Below are 27,690 nucleotides of genomic sequence, written 5' to 3'. Positions count from 1 at the left end.
GAAAAGTTATAGATACAATTGCATGTTTGGAAATTTTATTTTTAGTTCATTTACAGGCTGGATATGAACATATAAAATGCATCAAATATAAATGCCCTAAACTCTGGCAATTCTGTATCTGCTAAATTGCTCATGCAGCTGTTATTTAAATGTACAAATCTGAGTTTTGTGATGATCAAAAGCAATTCTACTGTGCTTGTGATATTATTTCTGCATGCCAGGTAGCGCATCAGAATTTTTATCTGAGTAAAGAGATAAATACCTTCATATGTAATTGCATAGGTACAAAGTTTTGGCTGAAACTAAAGGGTGTGAAAAAGCAGATGATACAATATTTTATTTTTCCATAAAATAGACTTCTATGAGAAATACATTGCAGAAAAGATAGAAATATTTTTTTCATGCATGTTGTTTTGATTCAAAAAGCACTTGGGTATATGCTTAACTTGACTTTATTAGGACTACCAACAACTATAATGTTAAACACATGCCTAAAGGTTTGAAAGATCAAGGACTTAGTTTTACTAGCTTTAGCATAAAAGGATGTTTACATTTCATATAAAAAATAATAAAACAATTCCCTAAAAGTGTGCAGGATAATGTGCTTAGTGGGGGTGGTGACATACAAAATTGACTTTATTTTAAGAAGAATCAAATAATTGTTCTTTTTGGCATGCCTGTTATACTTGTAGTATTTTCGTTTTGACACTGTACAATTTTTTTTCCAAATGCACAGTCTATTTTAAACCTTCCTCTATATTCTAGGGTGAACTGTGTTTAAATAGAATTAATCATCACCTGAATTCTTTGCAAAAGACTTGTAGTTTATGTTCATATAAACCTATAGTCATTTTATTTCTTTCTCTTATTTTAACATTTCCTATTTTTTATAAAGCAATTTCTGAAAAGTTTTTAATTCACTTCTGTCTATTGACATGAATTTTTTCAAAGTAGAAGCATTAACACGCTCTAAATTGTTAAATTTTTTTTTTTCCTTGGGCAAGAAGGAATCAGGTATGCATGCTGATTAACACACTCCAGTCATTAACATGTGATTATGTGGGCTGCATATTGAGCACCTGCCAAAAGATAAAATCCAGCACTTTACTACATCTGTGCAAGGACTTTTTGCATTTCTTTTGTACTTTGACAGCTCAAGAAAAAACAGACTTTGGTATCTTTGTTCAGCATAATAAAACTGTGTACATAAAATGTCTTCATGAAGGAAGGAAAGATACTACATATATTTATTTTAATCTTTGAGGCCATGAAAAATCCAGTGACTGAGACTTACACAGCACCAAGTGTAATATGAATCTCCTAATGTACTGTATCACTGACATTCATATACAGTTTACAACATTCCTGCCTGTTTATAAGGATTATCTGTTCTGGGATTCAGCCAATGTTATTGTAATTCACAACGGTTTTATGTGATACCTTTATGTCTCATAAATGTCTTGTTTTTATTTCAATCTTCCAAATGTTTCATCAGTGTTTACCTTAAAGAAATACAAGTACTCTATGCAGCAGGCTGGTTTCCTGCATGCATTCCTCTGCAAATGCTAAAAGGGAAACATAAAACATGTAATACATGTCATGTAACTATATACAGAGAAGGATTTCCATGTGCATTTGATATTGCTAAAAACATAAATACAAATTTTATTTTGATATTTACAATAGATCTAGTTATAAGTTGGACAACTAAGACGACCTAATAGGAGGAAGTTGGATATATACAAAGTGGTCTGGAATATCCAAGCCACACAATCCTTGTTTTATTTGGCAGCTTCTGACAAGCATACATCACGAAATATGTGTCTCTATTTACCCAAAGGGTAAACAGTGCTAATCAGCTAGGACTGATCACAATGCATCTTCAGTTTCAGTTTAGATGAAAATATAAGTCTAAATACTCATTCTGTAAATGGTTCTTCCATTATTTTTTCCTTAATAAGAGCATTTAACCAAAGTCCAGGGCATAAAGTCTCAATATTGTTGTGATTTATTACCAAACCTAAACACAGGGAGTTAGGACATATGGTATTTGGGTAATTAAGGAAATCCTTAGCATCCAACTCTTACAAAAGCACACATGAGTTTATGCATATCATTTGTGGGTGAGTTGATAGCCATACAGAAATGATTGGTCATTGCATTTAACAATTTTGAGGTGATTTTCTATTCTGGGATGGAGCAAAATGCCTGTCAACATTTTTCACAGATTTGCTCATTTGTAAAAAGAAGGGTTTAAATCACATAGGTGAAAAATTGTAACCTTCTGAAGTCTCTCTACCCAAAAGTTGGTGTACCTGGATTCATTTGGCTTGCTCCAACAACTGAGTATGAAGTGATTGCTGCAATTAAGTGGTCATGCTTTACATCAAACAAAAAGTCCCTGCCTATTCCTTCCAAACAGAGATCTAGTCTTGCAGTGGCCTATTCATAAGGCCATATTCGTGTCATGTATGCCTGATTATTGTGTCATCTCATTTTTAAACCTTTGATCGAAACTAAAGTTATTTTCCTTTTTTTCCCCCCCTTAATTTAGCATATTATTTCTTGGCTTAGAGCTAGTGCTTACTGTTGTATTGTTTCTTCTTGAGGTTTTTAGATGTGCATAAAAGGTGAAATACAAGCCATTTACAGATTGCATTCAGCCTATACTTTGGCAGTGAAATCAGTGTAAGTTTTGTCAGAGTAAACGCTGAGTTAAAGACTTGGGGTTTTATTCCATTACTTGCCATTTGCCCTCCCACTAGCATAATTTGCTGAGACTTTACAAATGATGTTCTCTCAATAGCTCATAGCAGTCATTCTCAAGCCTTGGATTTAAATAAATCTTTCTTAATAAAACTTTTGTGTTTTTTTTAATCGCATGAGAATTGGAAATGATCACTTAGATTTTTAATTTCTCTTAATTCTATTTAATTAAATTCCTCAAAATGGGAAACCTTATTTAATGTAGTGATTGGAAATGATTTTGTAAACATTTGCTTTCATTATATGTTAACTCCAGACTAGTTCCAAGTGCCAGCATGCCTCTAGTACTTGGAATCAAAACCACTCTGGATATCCAACTTTCCTGGGGTGTTTACATGTGTCCCATTCAATGCAGAGACAGATAAATATCCCTTTATAACAGAAAAGCTTCATCCACATGGAAATAAGCAATTCAGCTAACACATTTTATGTTAGTAATATTTGCTTTCTACTACTTCTTGGCCATTCATCCTGTGATTTCAGTTGAACTCTTACAGAAACAGTTTCCTCTCTGGCTATTGAGTAGGACTGCAGTTGTCAACTTTCAATCAAAGTTGACGGTAGTTATTCTTAAATTGCGAACTAACACTGTGACCCCGGTTTTGTACAGCTCACAGTTTCAATTCCTGAGTTTTCCTCTTTTCTCACCTTCAGAGAGCTTCTCTGAGACAGAATCTATGCTCCCTACATGAAACATAAATGCCACCATAAAGGAAGTGCAATGTGTCTTTGTTAAAATCCGCAGCCTCGTGCACTCCCCCCTTCTAGGGCTCCCGACCAGAGAATCCCGTTCACCAGACTGTTGGCCTGTCCTTAACCCTTACAAGGATCCTAGAGAGAGATCTGTCCCAAGCCAGATCTCCACTGATGATTGTGGAATCCCCAAACTGAGATGTTGCTTTGCAGCCCCCAAATGCAGCCCCCGTGTTTTGTACTTTGGCCATTCAGAGGAAGGAGCAAGAATATTTGATCTTGATTTTGGTCTCCAATCTTTCACCAATAGAGCTGTCATTTTGTGTGTGTTTGCTCTATTTTGGAAGTGAAAGGCCTTCATAAAAGTTGACACAAGTTGGCTCATGGTTCAGTTTGCAGATATTGCTATAAACGTTAGCTTCCCAATACGAAAAATACTGGCTCAGCTTTCAATACCTTTATTTACATCACTTACAGCGGTACTCCTTCATTTGTCCTGTTAAAACCAGTGGGACCACTGATGGGAAAATGAACTACTTGAACTGTTAGGATCTAAATACACAAGAAAATACATTCTTTACACTAACAAGAAAATTATGATTATTTGTTCAATCCCTTTTCAACAGAAACATCTAAGAAAGTATAAGTATTTTCCTTCCTTTGTACAGAAACTAAGGAGCTCTCTTTTTGAAGAATTTTACCAATGTAACTTGTGAAATTTAGTGAATGTACATGCTAAAAAATAATTTTCTCAGAGTAAGAGGCATGCTGAAATATCTATACATGTTATCTTGATGTAACAGTTTTAAAGGAATTATTATGGAGTGTGAAGAAAATACCATGTATGTAGTCACAAAGAGTCCACCTTTTTATACCAAGCCGTTGTTTGTAATTATTCCGAATTGTTTCTGCCATTAGCAAAACTATACTTGAGCCATTCACAGCAACTCTGAAAGGAATGGCCAACACGCCATTCATTCTTTACCCCAGGCAGCCTGGAAAGCTGATGAGACTTAAGGACACTGTTGTTGGACCACATATATTCAAAGCAAGCTTGGGATTGGTTAAAGAAGTATGCTGCCCCTCTAACATGAAGAAGGCTAAGGATAGACCCAGGAAAGCTTTTACCATATTGCACGGGAAATCTTAATGTTGTTTTCTGTTTAATGACATTTTGTCTGTTTATTGTATGTTTAATGACATACGAGTAGCGGGGGAGGTAGAGGTTTTAGGGGTAAGTAAAAGTATGATTTCATGCATGGGCTACCTATCCCTGAGTGAGCCATGCATAATATTTCAGTATTCATGCCTTGATAATTTCTGGTTTTCTGTCTTTTGTGCATTTATTTATTTTTCTCTGTTTTGTTTGCTTTGAAACCTAATCCTTAAATTTTAATATAGATCGGCTATATATAGGTGTTTAATCTGTTATAATAGGGACATTTTGTCAAAACACTAAGCACTGTGGGTTGAATGATCTGTAATAAGATTTTGTCTGTGCTAATGGGATGGCAAGGAAAGGTATACAGGAGAAATGTCCTTTATTTACCTTGATATTAAAAATCAGCGTTTCAAAAATAGACTCAATTTTGTCCCTGCTGAATAGTAAGGAGCTGGAATAGTGGTCCAGACTGAGTTTCTGTCTTCAGGTGCTGGGCAGTAAGATTTTCTGGTTTAGTCATGTCTGCAAATAAATATCTCTTGAACTTAAAACATTTTTATATCTGACACAGTAAGGCAAAGAAGAAAGCTTAAGATGTAAAATCATCATACATGTTGTTCCTTAAGCAGTCAGATTTATGCCTAATTTTGTGTGATAAACTGTCTTCAAATTTTATTGTTTGCCAATTATTAAGGGCTAGTCTGGAAATGCCACCATTGTGGGGGGCAGAAATCCCTGTGCAACACCCTTGTGTATTCTGGGACGGGCATAAACGGTTGTTCTACAATTATCCAGTATTAGCGTGCGAGTGGGAGGATAGTTTTATAAGTCTAGCAAAGGTACGGTGGGATCCTGAGCAATCTGCACCAGATGCCACTTTGGATCAAACTGAGAAGAAACTCACTTTGCTATGTTATCTGTAGTAAGCAATACTTTTACTTAATGCTTTCTGTTAGGACCGAATTCAAAATTTTACAAACATAGCTTTTTCTTAAATTCCTTCTTTTCTAAGCAATCCATTCTTATTGGAAATAAAATATGCTTCAGATGGACATAATATTTTAATACTGACACTTTATTAATGTGTCGATATTGTTCTATTTCTTGAGTGGAATTTGAATTAATCCTAATACAGTCAAGATTAAAAATGTGTAGGGTTTGCTGTGACTGAATGTCACCAATGTTGGATGAAGAAGCATGCTCTGTGTTAAATCTTTTGTCCATAGACTAAATGTTTGCTGTTTACCTTATTATAAGATATTTTCCTTTTTTCCCCCCTCCTTACATGGAAATCACTGAAATCAGTAAGAATAGCACACCTTGAAAAATGTACCTTTCAAAGGGACTGTCATGTGTTGAAGATATTATTTCAAGTTTAGACTTAAAATGCTATTTTACAGAAATACATGAATTTTGAACCTGAGAATTCAGGGATGTGTCAGTTGTCTAGTGTATTATGTAGCTATTGGATGAATTTGGGCACTAGATTGTGTCCAAATGTATTAAGTGGACATTCATATCAGTCATATTCTCTTGCCCATTTTCTTACTAAGTGTTATCAGTTATGCTGGGAAAAGTTGACTTGCATGGAAAATTTTCATCAGTGCTGATGGATTGCTCAGCTGGATTTTACAAAATGAAAACATTTGAGTTGATCTTGGCTAGGCACTTTACTTGTCTTTACCTCTTCTTCCATGCTCTTGGAAAAAGCATGAAAAATACTTTAATAGCATCCTTTCTTTCCTCTCTTCAGGTCAAATGAACTGGGGCTTTCGCATTCTGTAAAAGGTGACTTCATAAAGCATCTCAAGGATAGGATCTCTTTCATTATTGAATCCTCCCATATTCAAAAGAACCAGGTTCTCCTTTCCTAATCATGAATTTATTTTCTTTTTCTATGATAAGAAGCATGGTGGTCCTTTTCCATTCTGGACTCTAGATTTTCTAGTGAGAGTACCTCACGTATTAAAGCAAGTGGACCAACAACAACTTGTGGATATGATATACCTCTTCTGCCAGACGACACACATGATCCACTAGTCTTCTTTTCAGAGGATACCTGGGCCATAAGGATGTATTTCCAGTTACATCAGGAGGGTATCTGCTTGCTGCTTGTGAATGTCAACGCAAATTAATTTTTGATAGCCAGGCCTGCGTCTGATGTATGTGATAGTTGCACTTTTGGTCATGCACTGGGTGAGGTGCTGGGACATAACGGTGACATGCATTGGTCTGCAAAAGATTATAAGATCCACCAAGCAAATTAAAATCTTTCATAAATTTGCTGCAACCTTTATTTGATTTTCAACAAACTGAATGCTGCAGTAACAACCTCCCGTCAAATACAGTTGAGTCACCTTTCTAGAGAAAATATAACAGAAATGCTTCGCTTACCCCATTGTTTTTTGATCTGTCTAGTTTGCCATGAATGTGAGTTCAATAATAACCTGTTCATATGGTTGGAGTAAAAAAGAAAGCTGCCAACAGTAGATACATAGGAGTAAAAATATCTATTCTGATTGCATAGCTATAAAATTCCTTCTGAAGGCTTTTCAATGTTTCATTTTAGCTACATTTTATTTGTAGATTATTCACAAATTTATCTGGAATCATAGAATGCATGGGAATTGGTTTTGTTTCTCGTAGATAATTGTACATGCAGCTGATTTAGATTTTTCTAGCTGAGTTCTGCTATTATTAGATAAGGTATTTACACTGGACTGGTCTACAGTTTTTCCATTTGCCTGTCTAATCCCTTGAATGCCTTTCAGTTTGTGCAGTTCTCCTGCTGAATCCTCAGCTACTCTTTTTAACCATTTCCGATTTCAGAAAAAGATGGGGCTCAGAAAGTCATCCTTGCTGGGTTTCTTAGGGTGCCAATTCAGATAGTACACTGCAAATGTATTAGCCATTTATTGACCCCAATACTACAGCTGTAGGGCCAAACAGAACCAAAAATATTAGGGATACCTTTTATTCTTTTATTTTTATTCTACATTTTAATTACGCACAAAACTGACAATATAAAATGCTCCATTAGTTGGACAGATCCTCATTCTTGCAAAGGCTGTCATTCTGCCTCCATTCCATAAATGTACATCATTTGCATGGAGTTTAAACTTGTCTCATCTTCATTATGGACATTGTAGTCTTTTGGGCAAGAAAAAGAAGTGAGGATGTGCTGCCTAATGGAGGCAGGACTTGGAGAGTCTTTCCTTAGCAGTGAAGGAACATTGTGCTGGACCATGTATGCATCCAGATGAGGGAGAGGATAGGTTATCAGGAGGAAGAACATTCAGTCATTTCTACGTGCTCCACAGATTAGCCTTATCTTCTTGTTTCCGGCCTGAACAATAGATTTAGTGTTCCTTGCTGAGAATATGAAAAACCCTGCATTGAGCCTGATGGATATGTTTCATGTACTATAAGAGGACATTGCTTTCTTGAGAACAAACTCTTTGAAAATTACTAAGTTGCTCTTATGCTGTACTCTTCAAAGGTGAAAATGCCATGTTATATAGTATTAATTCTTCATTGAGGAAATGTATTATAGAAATTCAAGTTTTAAATCTGAAAAATATTAGAAGATGCTTTTTTTCATCTCTATTGTAACTTAGACCAAGTTTTAAGAAAGATGCAAAGTAGTTTTCAGAAACAATTGAAGATGAGGAAGCCTTCCTTTTCTAAAGGCAACTAAATAAATTCAGCTCTGTACCTGGTCTTTCTAAGCTATTGTTGACCTTTGTGATGTTTGATTCTTTAATGAATACAAATGGATGGAATGTAAAATTCTTTAATGTTTGATAGATGAAAAAATGAAGGTAAAGTTTTTGTTCCATGTCACCTCTCTCTCTGTGCTTACAAAACCTCTGTCACTCCTACTGTGTTGACAGGGATGCTGCTACTGCTGGGATGCGATAGAGTCTTTAGTTTCCTGTCTTAGTGAATAAACACATTTTCAACATCACTAGCAAATGCTGCCTCCTTCTCCAAGGGCAATAATAGTGCTGTGCTGATCATGTACTACTGTGCTTGATGATGATTTGGCACCCCCATCTTCTATGCAGTCCACAGCCCTTAGTTACCACACTTGCTCATTGTTAGTGTTGCCCTTTCTGTTACATTGCACAGCTACTTCTTAAACCGTTCAAGACTGAAGCAAAAATTTATGTCTGATGTTGTTGCTGATGATTAATGTTCTCTAGTTCATCTTTCTTCAGACCTTGTTTCACCTGGGACATTTCCCAACACAAGTTTTTTCAGTACTCTGTAGATGGGTATTTTCAGCTCGTAGAGTAGTAGGAATATTATTGTTTGTGGGGAACACTATGAATTGGGAGAATGATTTTTGATAGAACTATTAATTCATCTCTTAATTCTTAAATATATTGCCACTATTATTATTACTCTTTAATTTTAAAGAAAATCTGTTTTATGGCATTGAATATACACACTAGGCATACCATAAACAAAAAACCTTGATTTTTTTTCCCCCACAATTTTTAGCACGCCTAGCCTGATATTATTAAAAATCAAAAGAGAATCAAAAGTTTGGAAAGGGAAGTGTGTGAGAAATTCCCATGGTTGAGTATTTGAGGGCAAATGGAAGAATTTGTGCTCTTTTTGGCTGAAAGAGTGAAAGCAGAGATGCAGTGAATGTTGCATCTATGGCTGGGAGAATGAGGAGTCTGAGCCAGAGAAGATCATGAAGGGCTTGATTGTTGGGTGATATCACAAAACTGAGGAGAACTGACATTACTCATTGCTTTTTGATGCTTTTTTTTTTTTAGCTTATTGCTCAAATACTATGTGTTATCTATTGACAAGGGAGATGAACCCTTTTACTTCTCTTTCTGTGTTTTTGACTATATAATACCTTCTCTGATACATGCAGTCTCAATACCTATGTATCAGCATACATGACTCGTTCTGCCATAAACTCGTTTCCTTGCTCATTCTTGACTATGTTAGCCTGGAAAGTAACATCTCCTTTTGTATATTCGAAGCATTATAACCTTCATTCTTTAAGAAAAATGTTTAATTTAAAGAGCAGTGAATGAGCATGGGAAGGCACCATAAGCTTTGCTTAACTGTGAAGTAGATTCCTTGCTCCTCAGTCATTATTGGCCTAACTCTTTTCCTAGTTTTAAAGTTATGGTTTTTTCCATTAGCTGAGGATCTATCCAGGAATAATTTGTCTTTGCCTGTATTTTCTCTCTCAGTGCTACATGTGTTGCCTTTACTTAAGGAACTAAAGAAAACTGTGAAAGCTTACATTCATTGAAAAAAGTGTTGAAGTGGCTTGTTTCTGACAAGGAAAATCCTTGATGAGGAGTATCTCAGGCATGAAGTATGAGAGTATGAGATGCTTCTCAGTTAGAAGCATGGAGAGGACTGGCCTTAAGGAAAAAAGAGCCCCTGTCAAGCACTGAAACTGAGAAATTCAAATAATAATGCTCATTTTAGAAACTGGAGGATACATGTAGGCTCGTTAGTATTACAGACTAATAAATAATGTTTTCAACTTTTACCTGTTTGAGATCCTTCTGACGTAAGAGAATAGCCTGTGTTTTCACATTGTATTGTTTCTTTGCAGGAGTCAGAGAGTAATAAGTTATGTTCCCTATATTCCTTCCGAAATACCTCTACCTCACCAAACAAGCCCGACGAAGGAGGTCGTGACCGCAGTGAGCTAATGACCAGTGTTAATTTTGGAACGCCAGAACGCCGCAAAGGAAGCCTTGCAGATGTGGTGGACACACTGAAGCAGAAGAAACTAGAAGAAATGACCAGGACTGAGCAAGAGGGTATGTGTTGGATAAGATGATACAGTTTCCCCACCCCCAAACCCTACAATTTTTATGGCATAAAGAATGCATTGGGTATCAAGAGCCAGAAAATTGCATAATTGGCAAAGGCTAGGATAAAGTTATTCACAGGTTACCATGGCAATGGTAGCTTGAGATCCATTAGGGATTTTAGACAAATATGCCAGTTTTTTAGAACTTTCTAAATTGGGTTAGTTGTCTGTGAGTCAAAGCAAGAATGTCGGTTTAGGTGAAAACTCCACTCTTACTTGAAAGGTTATGGTGAATTGTTAACTGGTTGTAGAGTTGTGAGGGATATTCCTCAGTGGTATTTGTTCTTTTTCTTTTAAAAGATAAATGTTTATTTTAAACAATAGGAATGAATAAAACATGAGCTGGTTTGTTTTGCTTAGAAATTCTCATCTTTCATCACCTTAACGACCCAGTGTCTGTGGCTAGGAGAATGGGAAAGAGTTTTAAGTGTAAAAAGTACATAGTTCTGACCAATATACCTAGAATTGTGGCTGAAGAAATCAATTTTTTTACAGCCTGTTCATATATTGTTACAAGTATTAAAAGAGAGAGATAAAAATGAGGACAAATCTTTGAGCTCTAAAGGCAGTTTATGTATTCAGTCCTTATTCAGATATTTTCATTGACTTTGCTAAGATTTTGGCCTTGATAGGAACTAAACAGAATTGGAGAATGAGTTTATCAGTATGTGTGTGCACATGGTCGGGGTCCACTATGAAAATCTCTCCTCATGTCAAGTAGGATGAAGTCTTGGTTGCTTCTGCAGCAATACCTTCTAGTCTGTGAGCTCATACATGAGTTTGAATCAGGGAAGATGTGAGAGCGGGAGGCTCTGAAATAGATAAAGAGGTGTGGAGGCATCTGTGTGGATTCTGTTAGTTAATTTACCAGTGTTGTTTTGTGGCCTTAAAAATAACCCAGCAAGAATATTTGTGACGTAGTAGAACCACAAGGCAGTAGAACTTTGTGATCCCTTTTTTCTTTGAAATATGAATGAGTTCAAAATGATTTTACCTCCTCAATTTCATGGTATGGTCACAGTGCACTTCAAACAGTGCACTTCAGGATCACTTGGCTCCATGTAGCAATGTAGATTTCAATTAAAATTGGTGCTGATACAATAATATGTTTAAATATGGGATAAAATCATGTACGGATGGAAGTAGGCTTTCAAATTTCTTGGCATAATTGTTAAATGCCAGCACATAGATAAATGTGTTCTATAGGTGTCCTTTCTGAAACTGGTGAAACATCTCTAAAGAGAGAATGTCCCAGATTCTTTACTACCATCTGTCTGTTTTCAGCTGTAAAGATCACTCTTTTAAAAATTGCTTTCTTAGATTTGGTGGTTAGACTAGGAAAACTATTTTAAATGTTACTTTAGCAAAGTTGTTTTTTACAGTCAGTAACAGTCGTTCAACACTCCATGCTAATCAAAGGTCTTGGCTCATACTTTGCTGCAGGAGTACACAAGTTGCTGTTGATTATAGTGACACCACAGCTAAGACTTTTCCAGGAGTATACTGAATGGTGTGCTAATAAAAATGTGCATCAAAAAGTTTAAACATAGTATCTTACTGTAAGGAATCAAGCATTTCATAGCTTATTTTTGTATGAATTCTTAAGAATTTTCTGCACTTCCTCTGTATTAGTATACACTAGTTGATTTGAGAGGTATGTGACAGCAGAGAGATCCCTCTCACTGCGTTTGAGCCTTCCATGCTGTATGTTCTCACCAGCTGTGAAATAAAGGTAATTTCTGATCTATAAAATAATCTTGCCTGTTATGGACCACATTATACTGGAAAACTATTCTAAAGTCTGCCTGTAAGTTCAAAGGTAATTGACTGTATCTTCATGTTAAGTTCTTTTCAATCCATCCAGCATTTTCTGTAGGAAAAAAGGCCACTTCCATTTTACAGAAAATAATTAATGAACATCTGATTGGTACCATATAAACTAACATGGAAAAGTCATTAATAGAAAGATTGGAAATTCTTCAGGGTGTTACACTTAGGAAGCTCAATGGTTTTAAACTTCTGTGTAGACTAGGAATACCAAAATTCTTATGATAGATTTGAATAGCTATTCCAGTATTCAGAGGTTTCTCTGAATTAAAAAGAAGTAAACTCTCCATACTTGTTTGATTGGAATAAAATAACATTTTAAAAATAATTACTATTTTAAGACTCTGATCTTTGTTGTGACTGTGGGTGCTGCAACTGACTCAGTGCAGAGTCAGTTGGAGAAATGAGGTCTGAGATTAAGAAAATGTTTTGCCATCTTATAGTCTCTTTTAAACAACCTAATTAATAGCCTAATCACACGTGTACCATACATGATGCTCTTTAACATCTATCCTTTAAAATAGGTTTCTATGGAATTCTTTTCTTAAAATGGTACGCAGCCAATGCTGTTGAGGACACGTTTGTGTAATAAGTCCTGATCTGTCACAAAATTGCTTACCCAAATTGAAAAACAGCTGCTGATTTTTCCACCAAATAGATAGCATAATATAATTGCTTTAATGAATGTAATGGGGAAAAGGCATGTATTTCTACTGTATACTGCTGTGTAATATCTGTGGGGCTTGAAGTCTTACACCACTCCTTTGAATAAATTAATAGTACATGTCAGCATCTTTTATAGGGAGGATCTCCATGACCATAGATGTAGCTGTGGGAACTGGGCTAACATACGATCATATGTCAAGTTAATTGTAGAGTTAGAAGTGGAATAAAGAACTCAAGAATTCCAGTCGTCTGCTCTAACCCCCACGCGAGTACAGCAGCAAGTCTCTTTTAATGTTGTTACAGTAACTTTCTGGTCCATCTGTAGGATCTAAATTTGAGTAATATGAGTTGCTGGTGTCAAATGCTTAAATATTTTGTGGTACACCTTCAGATATCAGGTGTCTTTTATGCTTGTATATACTACTTGTGGTCTCTGTTGTACCTCATAACATTGGGAAAGAAGTATATACTGAAAGACTTTATTGTGTCTAAATAGATATATTTAATCAGAGTCCTTTGGCTTCTGAAAATAAGTTGTCTAATGAGAATTTCATCTGAGCAGCTGTGACTGAGGAGGTCAACAGGCATTGCCTAAGAGAATATGGCCCAGCTGGTTAAATCTGGTTGTTGTAGTGATTTAAATGGTCAAGTGCTGCTTGTAATCCAGGACCGTCTGTTTGTAAAGGAAAGAGTGAGTGCTTCAGCATAATGTACAGCTGTTTTAATCTCTCTTTAATAATAGTGCTTCAGCCAGTGTCATGTCTTGTGTATAATACTGGGAACATGAGCACCTCATACAGGACTGAATATACCTTAGGTACGTTTTTAGCATTATTTGTAGTTTGAACAAAGATTACCAACACCACAGGATAAACAACATTTTTTGACTTCATGGTCCAGTATTTGCATACTTTGTACACTAAGGCATTCCTGTGTCTTAATTTATAATGATTGGGAAATGAGAAAATTGATGAGAAAATTGTAACTGGGAAAAAAAAAAGAATACTACAAATATTTAGAGTTAATTTGAGTATGTAAAGACTTTGCTGACATGTGTTCTCATAAGACAGAAGAGGTCAGAAATGAACAGGTGTCTAATTTAATCAACAACACTAGACTGTAGGGCTTCTTGGATAACTTCAATATATTCATCTTCTTAGTTCTTCTATGAGCAGAAGGATTGTTTTACTGGCTTTTTTTCTTTGGAAGTATCCTCCAGTACAATCAAGTGTTAAATCTCTTTACAGCTCAAATGAAGAGTTTATGTTAGATAGTATGGTCAGACTGCTTCTTTCCCTTTCTATCCCCCTTCAGTAAAAGACCTTTCTTTCAGCATATTGCTTATATTACTTTTGTGAGACAGATTTACATCGCCTGGGCTGCCTGAATTCTAGGCTGAGAATTGGCTTCCAGACAACTATCCTCCTGTACTTCATCATAAGCCTCTACGAGCAATAATTAGTAGTACACATCTTGTCTGTAGCTAGGAGAGCAGATTTCCCCCTTTCAGATCTGGAATGCTAGGTTGGCAGGTCAGCTGGCACTTCTGAGCTGGAAACTGGGCATGTCATTTCTGCTAAGTGCTAAGCCCTCATTACTCAGGGCCTGGATTCCTAATTCACTTTTGACCTTGATTCTGAGTGATGTATACAGTATCATTTTTCAGCCAAGCTCAGTTCAGAATTCTAGCACAAGCTTTTTATAAACTGCTTCCCATTCTTGTTTCCTCCTTGAAGACCATAGTTGAACATTCAGAGATCAAAGATTTTTACGTATGCATGTTGGAATAATGAACATCTATATAAAGAGTAGTATATTCATAAATTTCCATCTATTCTCTGTCATGTGCACCTGTTTGTACTCTCTCTCTATTGGTGGATATATGTAACTCATAGTGATACATAATACGTCTAAAGATACCTAAATTAAAAATTAAGGATTCACATGTATTATTCATTTTATATGCAATAGGGAAAATCTTACTACACTACTTGGGAGTGGTGGTTTTTCTGATTTTGTGTTTTGTTATTTTTTTTTCTTCAGCTTCAGTAGTTAATAATAATTGAAGGCTTTCTTTCATATTGCCTTGAAATAGATTAACACTTCCCTATAAAATTTTCTACCATGCCAGTAAGGACAGTATACTCAAGTATTGCACACACAAATACGTACATATTTCCTGTTGACTTCACTGGGACATAAACTTAAACTTTCACATACTGTGTTTTATAACTGGTCACTCGTAAACCATTTTGGTTGTAATTTTATGCAGGTTTTTTTTGTTGTTGGGGTTGGTGTTTTTTTTTTTTTTTAATAGAATCTGTGTGTGGTATATTGTATTAAATGAATGGAGAGTTTCAGTTTTGTGTTCTTTGTTTTAAGCCTCCCACAGCTGAGAACAGGCAGAGTTCAGGCATATACACTTGTTTTCTGGTATGGTTTTAAGCACAACATTTGAGGACATTACATGTCAGGAGTTGTCTTTTGTGGATCAGGTCTAGAAGTGAACGACTGACCATCTGTGTTCAATTAATATTTCTGAATGTTTTTCAGAAGTTTTACTGAGATTTAATTCAAGTTATTTGTCTTGTGGTATGCTCTATACCCACACTTTCCACTGATGAAGGCATGATCCCTGGTTGTCCTAATACACCTGGCATTTATAGACCCCTGTTCTTTATTCTTCAGTTGTCTTGATGGCTACAGATATTTTGTTCTGTTTCAAGGCTTTAAAAATGTTACTGGGATTTGGTATTAGGATTATCCAAACTAATTGTTAAAAATGAATTAATACTAGTGTTCTGGTTTTTGTGATACCTATGGAATTCATAAATGGTAACTGGGGCTCCTCTCAGCTAGAAACAAGCTCTTTGCATATGAAAAAACCCACCTTCTTCAAAATCCTTTCATCATCTTTGAAAAACCTTGCCACATCTGCTAGGTACCACCCTCATCGTGTTTCCCTTTTCTTCTTAAAAATAATTTTTGGTGAGCAAATTCAGAATCAGTTATGTATATAGTTAATTTAATACATATCTTTTACTTATCAAAAGCCATATATGGTAGCATCTAGGCTGAGGAATTTTTCTGGTAAACTCCAAACATGCTTCCAAAATAAAAACACGAAAGCCCAAAAACCCACACAATAAATAGATGACTCAGATCAAGTTAGAGAAGAGATATGAGACACATTTTCCTAAACCTTTTTGAATTACTTACCTCTTTACCATATAATTAAATGCAACTCACTGTCTCTTTTTTTCTCGAGGAATTCATTTGTTGAAGGGTACAGTGAATTCCTATGTCTTAATGTGTTAAAATAATTTAGGACTTTTTAGGAACATTACCACAAAGAAAGTGGTTTCTAGGGTTGTTTTCCTGGTAACTAAAAGAAGATGCAGCCTAGTTTCTTTCTAGCCGATGTATTTGATTTTTCTATCAAAATTCATTCTTATCTGAAGCAGAAATAACTTTAATGAACTTGTTTTAATGACATTTAGAATGCAACGTATATTTAGGTGAATATTTCTTTTTGCAAAGGCAGACCCAGCCTGTGTAACCATACTGTATCTGCTGGTCATTAATATTTTGTCTCATATTTTTATTTGTCCTTCTAAGTAGATGAGAATTTATGCATTTTTTATGATTATTTCCTGTCTTATATCCTTTAAGTCTTTCAGCGTATTGTTTTGTGATTAAATGCTATCTCACAATTTTTATTTAAGAAACTGGCACATGTCGTCATCTTTCCACCTTATCTTTGCATTTATTGTCTGGCTGTCTGCCCTACAATCTTGCCCAGTGTTGTAGCATTTGAGCATCTAGTCATTACTCACAGGTTCTGTGTGGATTACAGTATAGTAATTCTTCAGCATTTTTCAGTATGTCTCATGCTACATTTGAAAGTTTCCCTTCAGTTTTCTTTGTTCTGAAATTTGTTCATGGCACAGAAATGGGGAACAGTACAGGCTTTTACACAGGTATCATGAAGAATGAGATCTGTATGAATAAGTCAAGAGATTATGGAAACTGTCTTTTTTGCTAAAAGGTTTTCATGTCCCTTCAGTTCTTATCTCTAATTCAGGATTATCAACAAGAATGTGGTGAGTGTAATGTAGCATTTTTCATAATAGGATGTGCTGGAAGTTGAATGGAAATAGCCACATGAGGACCTGACAGGTGAAAATACACCTTGGTTACTATCAGGCAGTTACCTAGATGTAGGATCTATGGTGTTTTATGGAGCTTTACTTTTCTGGAGGTTGTGTTTCCCAATACAGGTTGTTTTCTTGTTGAAGCTTTGTACCTCTGCACCTCTACAAAATTGTTGCGTTTGCTAATAAACAGAGTTGATCATAGCTCGAATCCTGATGTGGGGAGAGTCTGAAATTCAGGTCTCAATTCTGAAGATTGGGACACCCCTTCTAGCTATGATAACTCTTTAAAGTATTTTTAGGTAGATGTTTACTTTCACCGTTTTGAGATGCTCGCGTTGCATTGAGGAAATGTCTTTATTCAGCCCTGAATATTTGAGATGAGTAAAATCCTTTTCATTAGAACAAATGGGCTTTCAGCCTTTCCTTGTTGCCTCTGAACTTGAGCTGTAGACAGGGACAGAATAAACTGAAACAGGCCGAAATCTTCTCAGCACCAGCATCTACTGACCATTCCAACCAGTTCCTCCCCAGTGACTGTGTTTTCCAACGTCTTACCTTCGGGGGTCATCTCATCTTTTTCTTTAATCCCACTGTACCTCTCAATTCTGACATTGTCCACTGCTGGATACAATTTAATTTAATTCAATTTTTACTGTGTGATAAATTGCCTCTGTGCTTTCATTTTATATAATGTTCTGCACTATGCTTTATTTTTGTCTCCTTTTTAGTCATGGTATAAGATCTGCTATCTTTACACTATTTGTGTGTTATTAGTATTATGAAAGCATTAATGAAATTAATGCTTTAGTATAATGAAAGTATAATGCCTTAGTATAATGAAAGCATATAAAAAAGTATATCTAAAAAGCCAGCTTTTTCCTTAGAGCAGTAAGAAACACAAGTTCAGTATGAATGGGTACAACTGACATTGGACTCTGTGGTGAAGAATGTGAGTGAGTAAACAGCTGTAAAAATATGGAGAATTGCTTCAGTTGCGTGATCTTGGCAGCAGAAAAATAAATTCAAACTTCGTTGGTTTCTGATGTACTGTGACACAAACAACGTTATGATCAGATCATGCTTTAAAACGGTAATTGAAATACATTTTGTAGTCATCAGGTTAATAGTAGGGACTAGACTGCAATACTTCGCTTCCTAAAATTGCTAATGTAAATATAAAAATATGAGGGAAAGATAGAGCTCGAATGTGGCTGATCTTGTATGCCATTGTATTTTCCAAGTTCTGTAGGGTGAATAACCTCAGATTTCTTTGGTGATGAACTTTAGTTTTAGTTGGTCTTATTTGCTTTGCCATTCCTGCTGTTTTGCAACAGGGCCTAAAAGTGCTTTAAGTGCTTGTGACTGGGGTAATGAGTGAAAATATCTTTCCAGCACTGAGAGTATTGCATTAGACTGAATAGTCACCTTACTTGTAAAAGCACTATTAGAGAGGGGCAGTTGTAAGTAAGGATAACGATTTGTGTCCAGTGCTTATTTACTGAAAATTGTAAATGTATTATTTATTGAGAGCTCTCCAGACAGTGCTTGTCAGAATAAAAATGTCAACTCTAAGCAAAATGTTATAATACATAATAAAAATGCTAGGTACGCACTTTAGAGATACAGGTAATTAGATCTGCTTTTCTTATAGAAATGACAGTAAAAATGCTCAGCAGCATATACATTTTAAATGCTGATATATTCCTTATTTTTCTATACAGTGTTTGGTTTAGATACCTTATCATTACTTAAAAATAATTTTGACAACTTTATTTGGTTGCCACAAGAGAGACAGAAGCATTCGCTGTCTGGCTGCAGGAGGCAGCTACACGCTCAGGCTGTCTTGTTCATCTAACGGAGAGAGAAGCTACTCTCACCTCTGTGTTCTAGTCTGAAACTCCAAGATGTCACTTCTTTGGTGAGGGAAACCTGCCTCCAGTGGAAACAACAAACAGTTATTAAGATTAGTCTTCAGACCTGCTAATTAACCCCAAACAAATATTTTGTTAAAGAGACTAAATGCATTCAACGTCAGTGTTACTTTTGAGTATCATTGAATACAAGTAAGAATTAGGGAAAAAAAAGTAGTTCATATTTTCCATTTAAAATACTACTTTATTTATGTATTCTTTAAACATTTTTATTTTCCCTGAAATTTGCAATGGGAAAAATTTGAGCTTAAAAAATTTGGAAATCTTCTAGAGTGTTTTGTAATGTGACGGAGGAAATTGGATTTTGAATTTATCCTTTTTACAAAGAACTGCTCAGTTCAGCATCACAAAATTTAGGATGTCATCATTAAATGCAGCTTTCTTCTTTCAAGTGTATCGGCCAATATGTGAAAGAGCCTTACTGTGTTTATTTCAGTGACAATCTATCCATGCTCTTCTGCACTCCGTTTGCTGTTGGTTTCATAGAGCTGGAGAATCACAGGGTGGCTGAGGTGGGAAGGCACCGCTTGCGATCGTCCGGTCCAACGCCCCACCTCAGAGCAGGATCACCTAGAACAGGTTGCTCAGGGCCATGTCCCGTCACTTTTTGAGTATCTCCAAGGATGGAAACTCCACAGCCTGTTCAGTGTTTGGTCACCCTTACAATACATCCTTACAACAAGAAAGGGGGTTTTTATGTTTCAAGGGAATTTCCTGTATTTCCATTTTGTGCCCTTTGCCTCTGGGCCTGTCACTGGGCACCATTGAGAGAGTGTGGGTCTGTTTTCTTTACTCCTGCCATCAGATATTTATATAATATCCCCTGGAGCCTGCCCTTTTCCAGGCTAAACACTCATGGCTCTCTCAGCCCCTCTTCATATGAGAGATCCTCCAATCAATTGATTGTCTTGTTGCCCATTGCTGGACTCTCTCCAGTACGCCCACGTCTTTCTTGTACTGGGGAGCCCAGAACTGGACACAGCACCCCAGGTGTGGTCTCAAGTATGGTTTATTTTAAGGCCTCTAGTTCTGCACTGTAGGACTGATCTGGTACCTTTAAAGCCAAGAAGGGCTTTATCATGAACTTCAATGGTAGTATACTCAAGCCCTATCTGAGCCCTATTCATCCGTGTAACTCAAGTTTTAGCCCTGTGCGCGTGTTCTCACTTCCCAGTGCATTGCTGATGAGCGCAAAGTGAAAACCAGGGACAAAATGTAATTCAGTGTTGTGAACTACATGTTTCTGTGCTTCATAAGTGTATTTTGCATTGTGATGAATCCTTCTAACTCCCATTTGTAGCCAGGCTTCTTCCTTATTTACTCTTTGGCATGTTGATCTCCAAAATGAAGCAAGAGTTAACAGTTGTTAATGTGTCAAAATCCTCCCTATTCTGTATTACTTTAATAACATAAAGAAGTGGTGGTGCTTCTGTAGAGTTCAGATTGTGATATTAATGAGAAAAGTGTGCAATAGCCCTTTTTAAATATAAATATAGTTGTGACGGCAAGTACTGTATAAACATCTGCAGATAGCTCCTGTTAGCATTGCTCCGTCCTGACTAGCAGCACCCGTTCTGCTGCAGTCTTGGGTCGGTCTTTAACTTGGGCTGCCAATCAGTAAAGCCGTGCCAAAATGTCTTGTTCTACAGCCTAGCTTTTTGGAATGTATCTAATAGCTGTTTTCTTTTATTAATCATAATATATTTTTAGTTTTACTTACATAGGTGCCCAGAGTTCCTGGGCACAGTGCCCTACATATGAATGCCTGTTTATTTTCATCTTCCTTTTTGTTAACTGTTTTACTTAATGCTTTACATAACCATTTGCCATATTTCGACATGAAACTATAATGCACTGCTGCCTGCTCACATTTCCTAAAGAACTTGATGTGACATCACCTTCTGCGGTGAATCGCGATCTTCACTGAACCTAAAAAAACCCATCTTGAATACTCTTCTGTCTTTTATTTGTTTGAAAATGTTGAAGCGAGCAGGCTCTTTCACGCATCTGGAGGAACTCTGAACACAGTCTAGAGAGCCTGCAGTGGCACCAAAAACATTGAGAGCTCCGCAGTGAGTTTCTTGTTAGTCTAACACCACCTTAAGACTGCATTCTGTTTGCATTTATGCTATGCTGTATGTGTTAGGGGATTCGGCTCCTTCTACTCTATCTTCAAATTTACCTGCATTTTCAAAGTTTAAAACAGCTCTGGTTCTCAGTGTAGGTCTTAGCGGTCCTTATCGTATCTTAAATATGTAACAAGCAGATTACTTTTAAATATTTACAGTGAAACAAAAACTAACACATCGGGCAGCGGTTTGTTAAAATGTCAGAAGAACTTGCCATAGTGAAAAATAAATATTGAACCAAGTTTATTCCTGAGGTGACTCTATTAATTTTGATGGAATTACTGCAGGAGTAGTTCTGAAAAAATCTGTCTAGATTTTGTATCATAAATTTAACCTTTTTTTACAGAACTGTGAATAGCTCAGAAGTAATTGTATAGATCTGGCATGCACATGCATCACTGAGTAAAATAAGCTTCCTTTACTTCAGTTTCTGTTTCCTCTGTGGACTGTTTGTGTTTTTAGCTGTTGAAATGCGGTTGTTGCAGCTTTATTAATAGGTCTGGTTACATCTGCAGTTATAATCGTAATTAAAAATTTAGTTGGAGCATTGGTTCCTCCAAGTTTCAGTGTATCTGCTGTTTCTGTCATATAACGACTAGACAATGTACCCTGGCTGTTGCCTTTCTGTGTCTGTGTATCAGATAACACAACAGACAGTGTCCAGACATACAACCTCAAAAATCAAACCAATCTGTTAATGAACTAACAAGGCAATGTAATAAGCATCTCTAGCCAGTCATTTTCCCCAGCTTTCAGTTATTCCTTAGAGCAAGAGTAGCTAGTGCTGTATCAACAAATTATTTGATGACAATAATTTGGCTGATGAGAATACAAGGAAAAAGCCCCAATCTAATTAGAAAACACTGTATATTAGGTGGCAAAATGTGGCTGATATTTTATCTTTTATTGTGAAACGGCAATTTGCAACTTTCAGTAGTTAACGACTTTTATGTCCCCGCTCCCCCTCCCCGCACCCAAAATCATTAAAAAAAGGCCAAAAAGAGACTACAGGATTTGAAACACAGTGGCCCTGAAGTGATGGGAAAATGGCCAAGGTGTCACAGCTAATTTCTGACCCTGCTTTATGAGTTCTGCTGTTCCTTATTCCCCTTGTCAGTCTGTGAATCCCTGAGGCTGTACAAACTGGCCTAACATCACTCAACTCCAGTTTTATATCCTCTTTTAATAATGTTGAGTCTATTCTGTCCAACTTTGATTCAGACAACCTGCTTGTCTTGAAAAAGTGATATATTTAATCAGTGGCTCTGTCTCCAGCATAGCTCCCACTGCGTGAGACTAGAGCCAAGGAGTAGTGCAGTGGCCTGTCACTTCTGTTTGAATAGGTAATGTGGAGCCGTTCAGCCGAAGAGACAGGAGCTGGAACTGCTTGTTAGGACACATGATCAAAAGCCACTCTCTGCTTTCTGCCAATCAAGCCTCATGTCGCCTTGTGGGGCAGACATTAAATAGATTTTTCTGCCGTACACTGTGGGCACTTTGCCAGTTTGACATGTGAACTGTTACAAAAGATACCAGAGTTTCCACTGCTTGCTGACTGCTTTTAAATATTACCGAGCCCTTGCTGGCCAAAGTAGAATATTTTAAATAATGGCTTATGATAAATTTCCACTGCTATTAGGCAGTCTCCTTCCTGCTCCCAACAGTGCAAAGATATTTTTAAAAACAAAACTGTAAGTGGGTTTCTGAAAACAAACAAGCGAACAAAAAACTGTTGAATAACCCTATGGCACAAAGATTTGAACAACATAATTACTGGCTGAGAATTGTGGTGAGTTGTGGTTTTCACTGGTGTGATTTTGAATATTGTTTCTATTTTTTGGTCTTTATACATTACTTAATTAGATTTTCCTAGTTGAGATCATAGCACTATTTTGTTATTAAGTTTATGTGGAGGGATATTAAAATTGGCTTGTTTTGTAAATTAGGTTGAAATTATTTAGTGTGTTTATTGGCTGCTGCTGCAAATATAAATGTCTTAAAATGGCTCTGTAGTTGTTTTTAGTTATACTTTCCCTTGTTTTTTTCCTCTTTGTCTATTACCCTTCATAACCACCTCAGCTCTTGTGCCCATGGCAACAACACTCAGTGGTGGAGGCTAACAAAGATGACATTTAGGCTGTGCCTAAGTAATGAATATTCTTTTGTAACTTCCAGGGCCACTAAATTTATGCCTTTTTTTAGAGGTCCCCAGTACCAGTACCTAGATAACTGCTTCTATTAATGTACTTGCAGTCATGATACCCAGATATTTGCTCCCTCGTGCTTGCTCTTCCTGATATAATTTTTTTTTTTTTGAGTAAAACTTTTTTACCAAAACATACCATGGCAATCTAGTGGAACTCATTTAAACAGTGCGCTACACATAAACAGCTGCTCCTTCAATAAGCCATTCTTTATAATACCCTTATTACCTTCTAGTGTCTCAAATTCTGATTAGTCAACAGTGCTGATTACTGTATGGCATTCCACTGCCCATCTTCCTTCTGCTCAGCTGCTCGTGTCTTAGCTGTTATGTGATTACAACACAACTTGTGCATTGTTTCTCCAAGTTGTTCTTCATATTGTATATCTTAAAAAAAACAACTAAACCCTCTTGAGGAGATGGAAAAATTTATTTTGAGTCACTATGAATTCCCTGAAACTCTGTGAATTGTTTTTGTACAACTGTGATCTTCACAGTCTGCGTGCTCTGCAACTTTCTAGTAGGATGAGTAAGTTCTTTAGATTTACAAGGGTAATCTATAAATAAATGCCAGTTAAAAGACCTTTAGAAAAATGATGGTTAGTTGTCGTGAAATTTGTAATGTGGCAGAGCAGGAGAGGCCAAAGACTGTGTTTTTAAAAAATAAGCCCAAAACCAAAATCCAAAAAACACACAGAGCTTTGGCCTAGCTTTGCTTTCACAAAAATCAGCGGGTTCAAAAGTCAGTAAGAACAGAGCTACGTCATGAGAAAGCAGTTTGGCAAACGTACTCCCAGTAATACCTTCTGAGTTTCAGAAAGGTGTGTGGTGGTAGAAGGAATGCACAGAATGAAAATGGGAAGAGAAGGAATTGTATCACCAGCACTCTGGAGCTCTGATTTTTGGTCAGAGCAGCAAACACAGAGGTTTGTTAAGGACATTAAAACTTTGTCAGCTGGTTTATAGGTAAACAGTGTGGTAGTGAGGAGAACACCCTTGCTGTGGATCCGTAACCCCCCGCAGCTTCCGTTGGTGAAGCCCCTTAGAATCAAGTCCTGGTGAGTAGGAAACGCTGACACACTCAAAACGCAACCCCATTAAAGGCCTTAAATCTGTCATTGTGCTCTGGAGCCTGTTCTGAAAATAGCAAAGCTCTTTTTGTAAATTAAAATCGGTGTGAATGGGAACAGATGTTGACATGCTTTACTTTATCTGCAGGGATCCCCGTTAGGGGGGAGAGGGTCAGTGAGGTTAGATGGTAGGAATTACTGCAAATGTGCAAAGGACAGGATAGTCTAATATAGACATTGTCTTTGATTTTATGTAGAGCTGTAATAATATCCAGTGGTTTCTTCTGTTTGCTGATAAGTCTGCGTATAAGGAAAGATGATTGTGTAATACTTTTAATTCCTTGGAGAATGCTGTCCCCTTTTATATCTGTTTACAGAGATAAAGGGGAGGGATGCTCGCCCTGTTTTTCAGAGTTGCTGTACTCGGTCAGATCTGGATTCCAAGAGAGTCTGAATGACCTCAATTCCCATTTACTTCCATGTTACCTGAGCTCACTCAGGACCTCATGTAAGGTGCTTAGCATATCCTAGGCTCAACGTACAAAACCTTTGTATTCAGTCTCATATTGGGTAGCATTTTTGGTATTTCAGCATTACTTTTTAAGATTTGGGGTGAACTCTCATGTTGCATTAGAGTCATCATCAACTTTTAATAGTTTTTGAAATAAAAAAATAGTTCTATTCTGAAATGTGCAATTATTAAATAGCTTTGCTAGTCAATCTAAATAAATTCTTGTTGAAGATTTTTCCTGATTTAAAAAAAATATACCAAAGGATGAATTTATTTATAAGAACCGTAATAGTTTCCCTCAATTCCTTTTATATTTTAGATTACCTTATAATTTTCTAAATCTACATGAACAATAATGATCAATTTTGTCAGTATTATTCACACCTTTTATTAATTTAGCATAGATGAATAAATGTGAATGTTGTGAAGAGTTGATTGGGAATAGATTTTAAATCTGACAGTTAGATTACAGGGTACCTAAGAAAAAATGGCTCTTTCACTAGGTACCTAGTAATTTAATTCTTGTTTGAAATTATTATAATTTATTACAGTGTGTGGGTCCTAATGAATGTCTACTATTAAATGAAAAGGAGAAATTGAAATTATGAAATTCTTTTAACTTGTATCTTAAAAATCCTCTTAAACAATTCAGTAGATATTAATAAGCAAAGGGCTTTTCTTTCCCTTTTATGTGAGTGCAAACAAAAACATTTTTGCCAGTACATAATGATATTACATGAGTGCTGCTGGAGATTCTTACTTAGAATCAAGACTATCTTAAAATAAAATGGAATAATTTTATGTTACAAAAAATATCTAAAATTTGCTATCTTGATTAGACATTTAGACCTTAACATATGGGCCCTTCTTCAAGGAAAGCTCAAAATCATTCTCTAGAAGTTTTACCTTTGTTAGAAATGCAGACGTGTGTGCTGAGAAATTAAAACTTCTCAGCATTTTTCCTACTGAAGGAGTCGGTCGTCAGGGCATGAGAATATTATAAGCGTTATACTTTTACTGTCATTATATAAAATTATTTTTCCACTTTCCTTATTGACTTTGTTTTGAAAAATGGGTAGGAGAACTTGGTAAAAATGGGTAGGTATTTAAAAATAAATGGAAAATGGGTAGGTATTTCCAAATCAATGTGAAGAATAGGCTATAGTGACATTTTAAATAAGTGATGGAACACAAATTGTAAAGTATCTTTGTTAAGAGGATGAACACACATTAGAAAATTCTTAGATACAAACTATATCAGTTCATGCTACTGTAGCTCATATAAAATTAGGCCACTAATGGGGTTATATCAGGATAAAATCTGTTTAAAGAATAGAATAAATAATAAAGAATAGAAGTTTTGTCTGTAACATACCATGGTATCTAAAATTGTGTGAGCATTGTATAAGCATCTGATAAATAAAAAAAGGTTAGAGGTTTCAGTGGAAATTTTGTTTGTAATTACACTGTTTAGAAGTCAGTAACAGTTGTGGCCATTGGCATTCACTGGTTTCAGGCTGGCTCAAGTTTCTCACCTGTACTGTTTTTTTGCAGCTCATCTATATCTCTTACTGTAGAGGATTTCCATTATTAAAATGGAAACCAGGATCTTTCTACAAGTCAGAAAAATATATTTCTAAGCTGAACAAGTCACTAGGGTTGCCTGCCCTTTCTTGATTATTTTCTTTAAGTGGAAGGCAATACAGTTACCCTCTTTAGTGAAGTCAACTTAGTATGAGTAATAAAATATTACTTCTGGTTACCTGTTGCTGTCTTGCAGCTGACAGATGGAGCACCAGTTGGATATTCCATTTTAAGGTACCAAGGTAGCATTGCATGCTTACATCCTTTGAGATGCATGTGTCTTTTCCTCTGGTAAGAGTGTGTGGGGTATTATTCCACTGCATGTTTCCTGATGTGATGCCAGAAAGGAAAAGAAAAAAGAACAGAAAAAAAAAGAACAGAGAAAGACAACAGAAAGAAAATGAAAAGAAAAAAGAAAGAAAAAAGAAAAGAAGACAAAAGGAGACAAGTCTGTTTGGGGTCTGGGTGTGATTTGTCACCTCAGTAATTTTTGCATTTTCATCAAATAGATGTTTCTTAAGTTCAATTGGACACAGCTGAAGCAGGTATTTTAAAAAGTAACCTGGATTTGGGACTGGTTTGTTTTGGGTTTTTTTTTGTTGTTTTATATTCCTTATCCCAAATAAAAGGCACCCAAATCCACCATATTTGAAAATGACATTAGGCACAGAACAAAACTGGTTATGTCAACCCTTTGTGCTCTTTCTCACTGCACACAATCGTGGTGTAGAACCTGATCGTGTATGAACTTTGCTATCTAGCTGATAGGATCCATTTCAAGCTACTAGTAGAAAAATGGAGACTGAACAGAATTTGTTCTTTTCAAACTTCTAAAAATACTTGGGCCTTTCTCATGAGTTAGGAATTTTTATGTTTAGTGTTCTTCACTATAACCAATTCCAACAACTGCCCTGTTACAGTAAAAAAAAATAGGAGCGTGCTAAAACACGAGCTGAAATATCCTTAAGAGCTAACATTTCAAAATATAAATATGAATTAATGCTAGTGTCATTTTTTTCTCCATTTCCCGAATTTCTTAGGCATATTCTAGCTATGCATGCTGTTTATTAAAATTTATTTTCAGTAAAATATGTAAGTACTATGAAATGAAGTTATTTACTTTATTAAACT

The 27,690-nt window shown here is 36.1% G+C and overlaps 1 protein-coding gene across 10 annotated transcripts in view; it reads left to right on the top strand.

The window, feature by feature from the left end:
- The window catches only part of SOX6 (SRY-box transcription factor 6), a 379,444-nt gene that overhangs the window by 148,053 nt on the left and 203,701 nt on the right, over nt 1-27,690 (top strand). For all 10 annotated transcript variants that reach the window (XM_075502220.1, XM_075502218.1, XM_075502219.1 and 7 more), the window contains one exon: nt 10,218-10,428. In XM_075502220.1, coding sequence (XP_075358335.1) covers nt 10,218-10,428 — 211 coding nt within the window. The remainder of the gene's footprint in view (nt 1-10,217; nt 10,429-27,690) is intronic.

Source organism: Mycteria americana, chromosome 5, assembly GCF_035582795.1.
Source record: "Mycteria americana isolate JAX WOST 10 ecotype Jacksonville Zoo and Gardens chromosome 5, USCA_MyAme_1.0, whole genome shotgun sequence".
Classification (NCBI taxonomy): domain Eukaryota; kingdom Metazoa; phylum Chordata; class Aves; order Ciconiiformes; family Ciconiidae; genus Mycteria; species Mycteria americana.
Note: the sequence above shows the minus strand (reverse complement) of the source record. Positions and strands in the feature narration are given on the sequence as shown.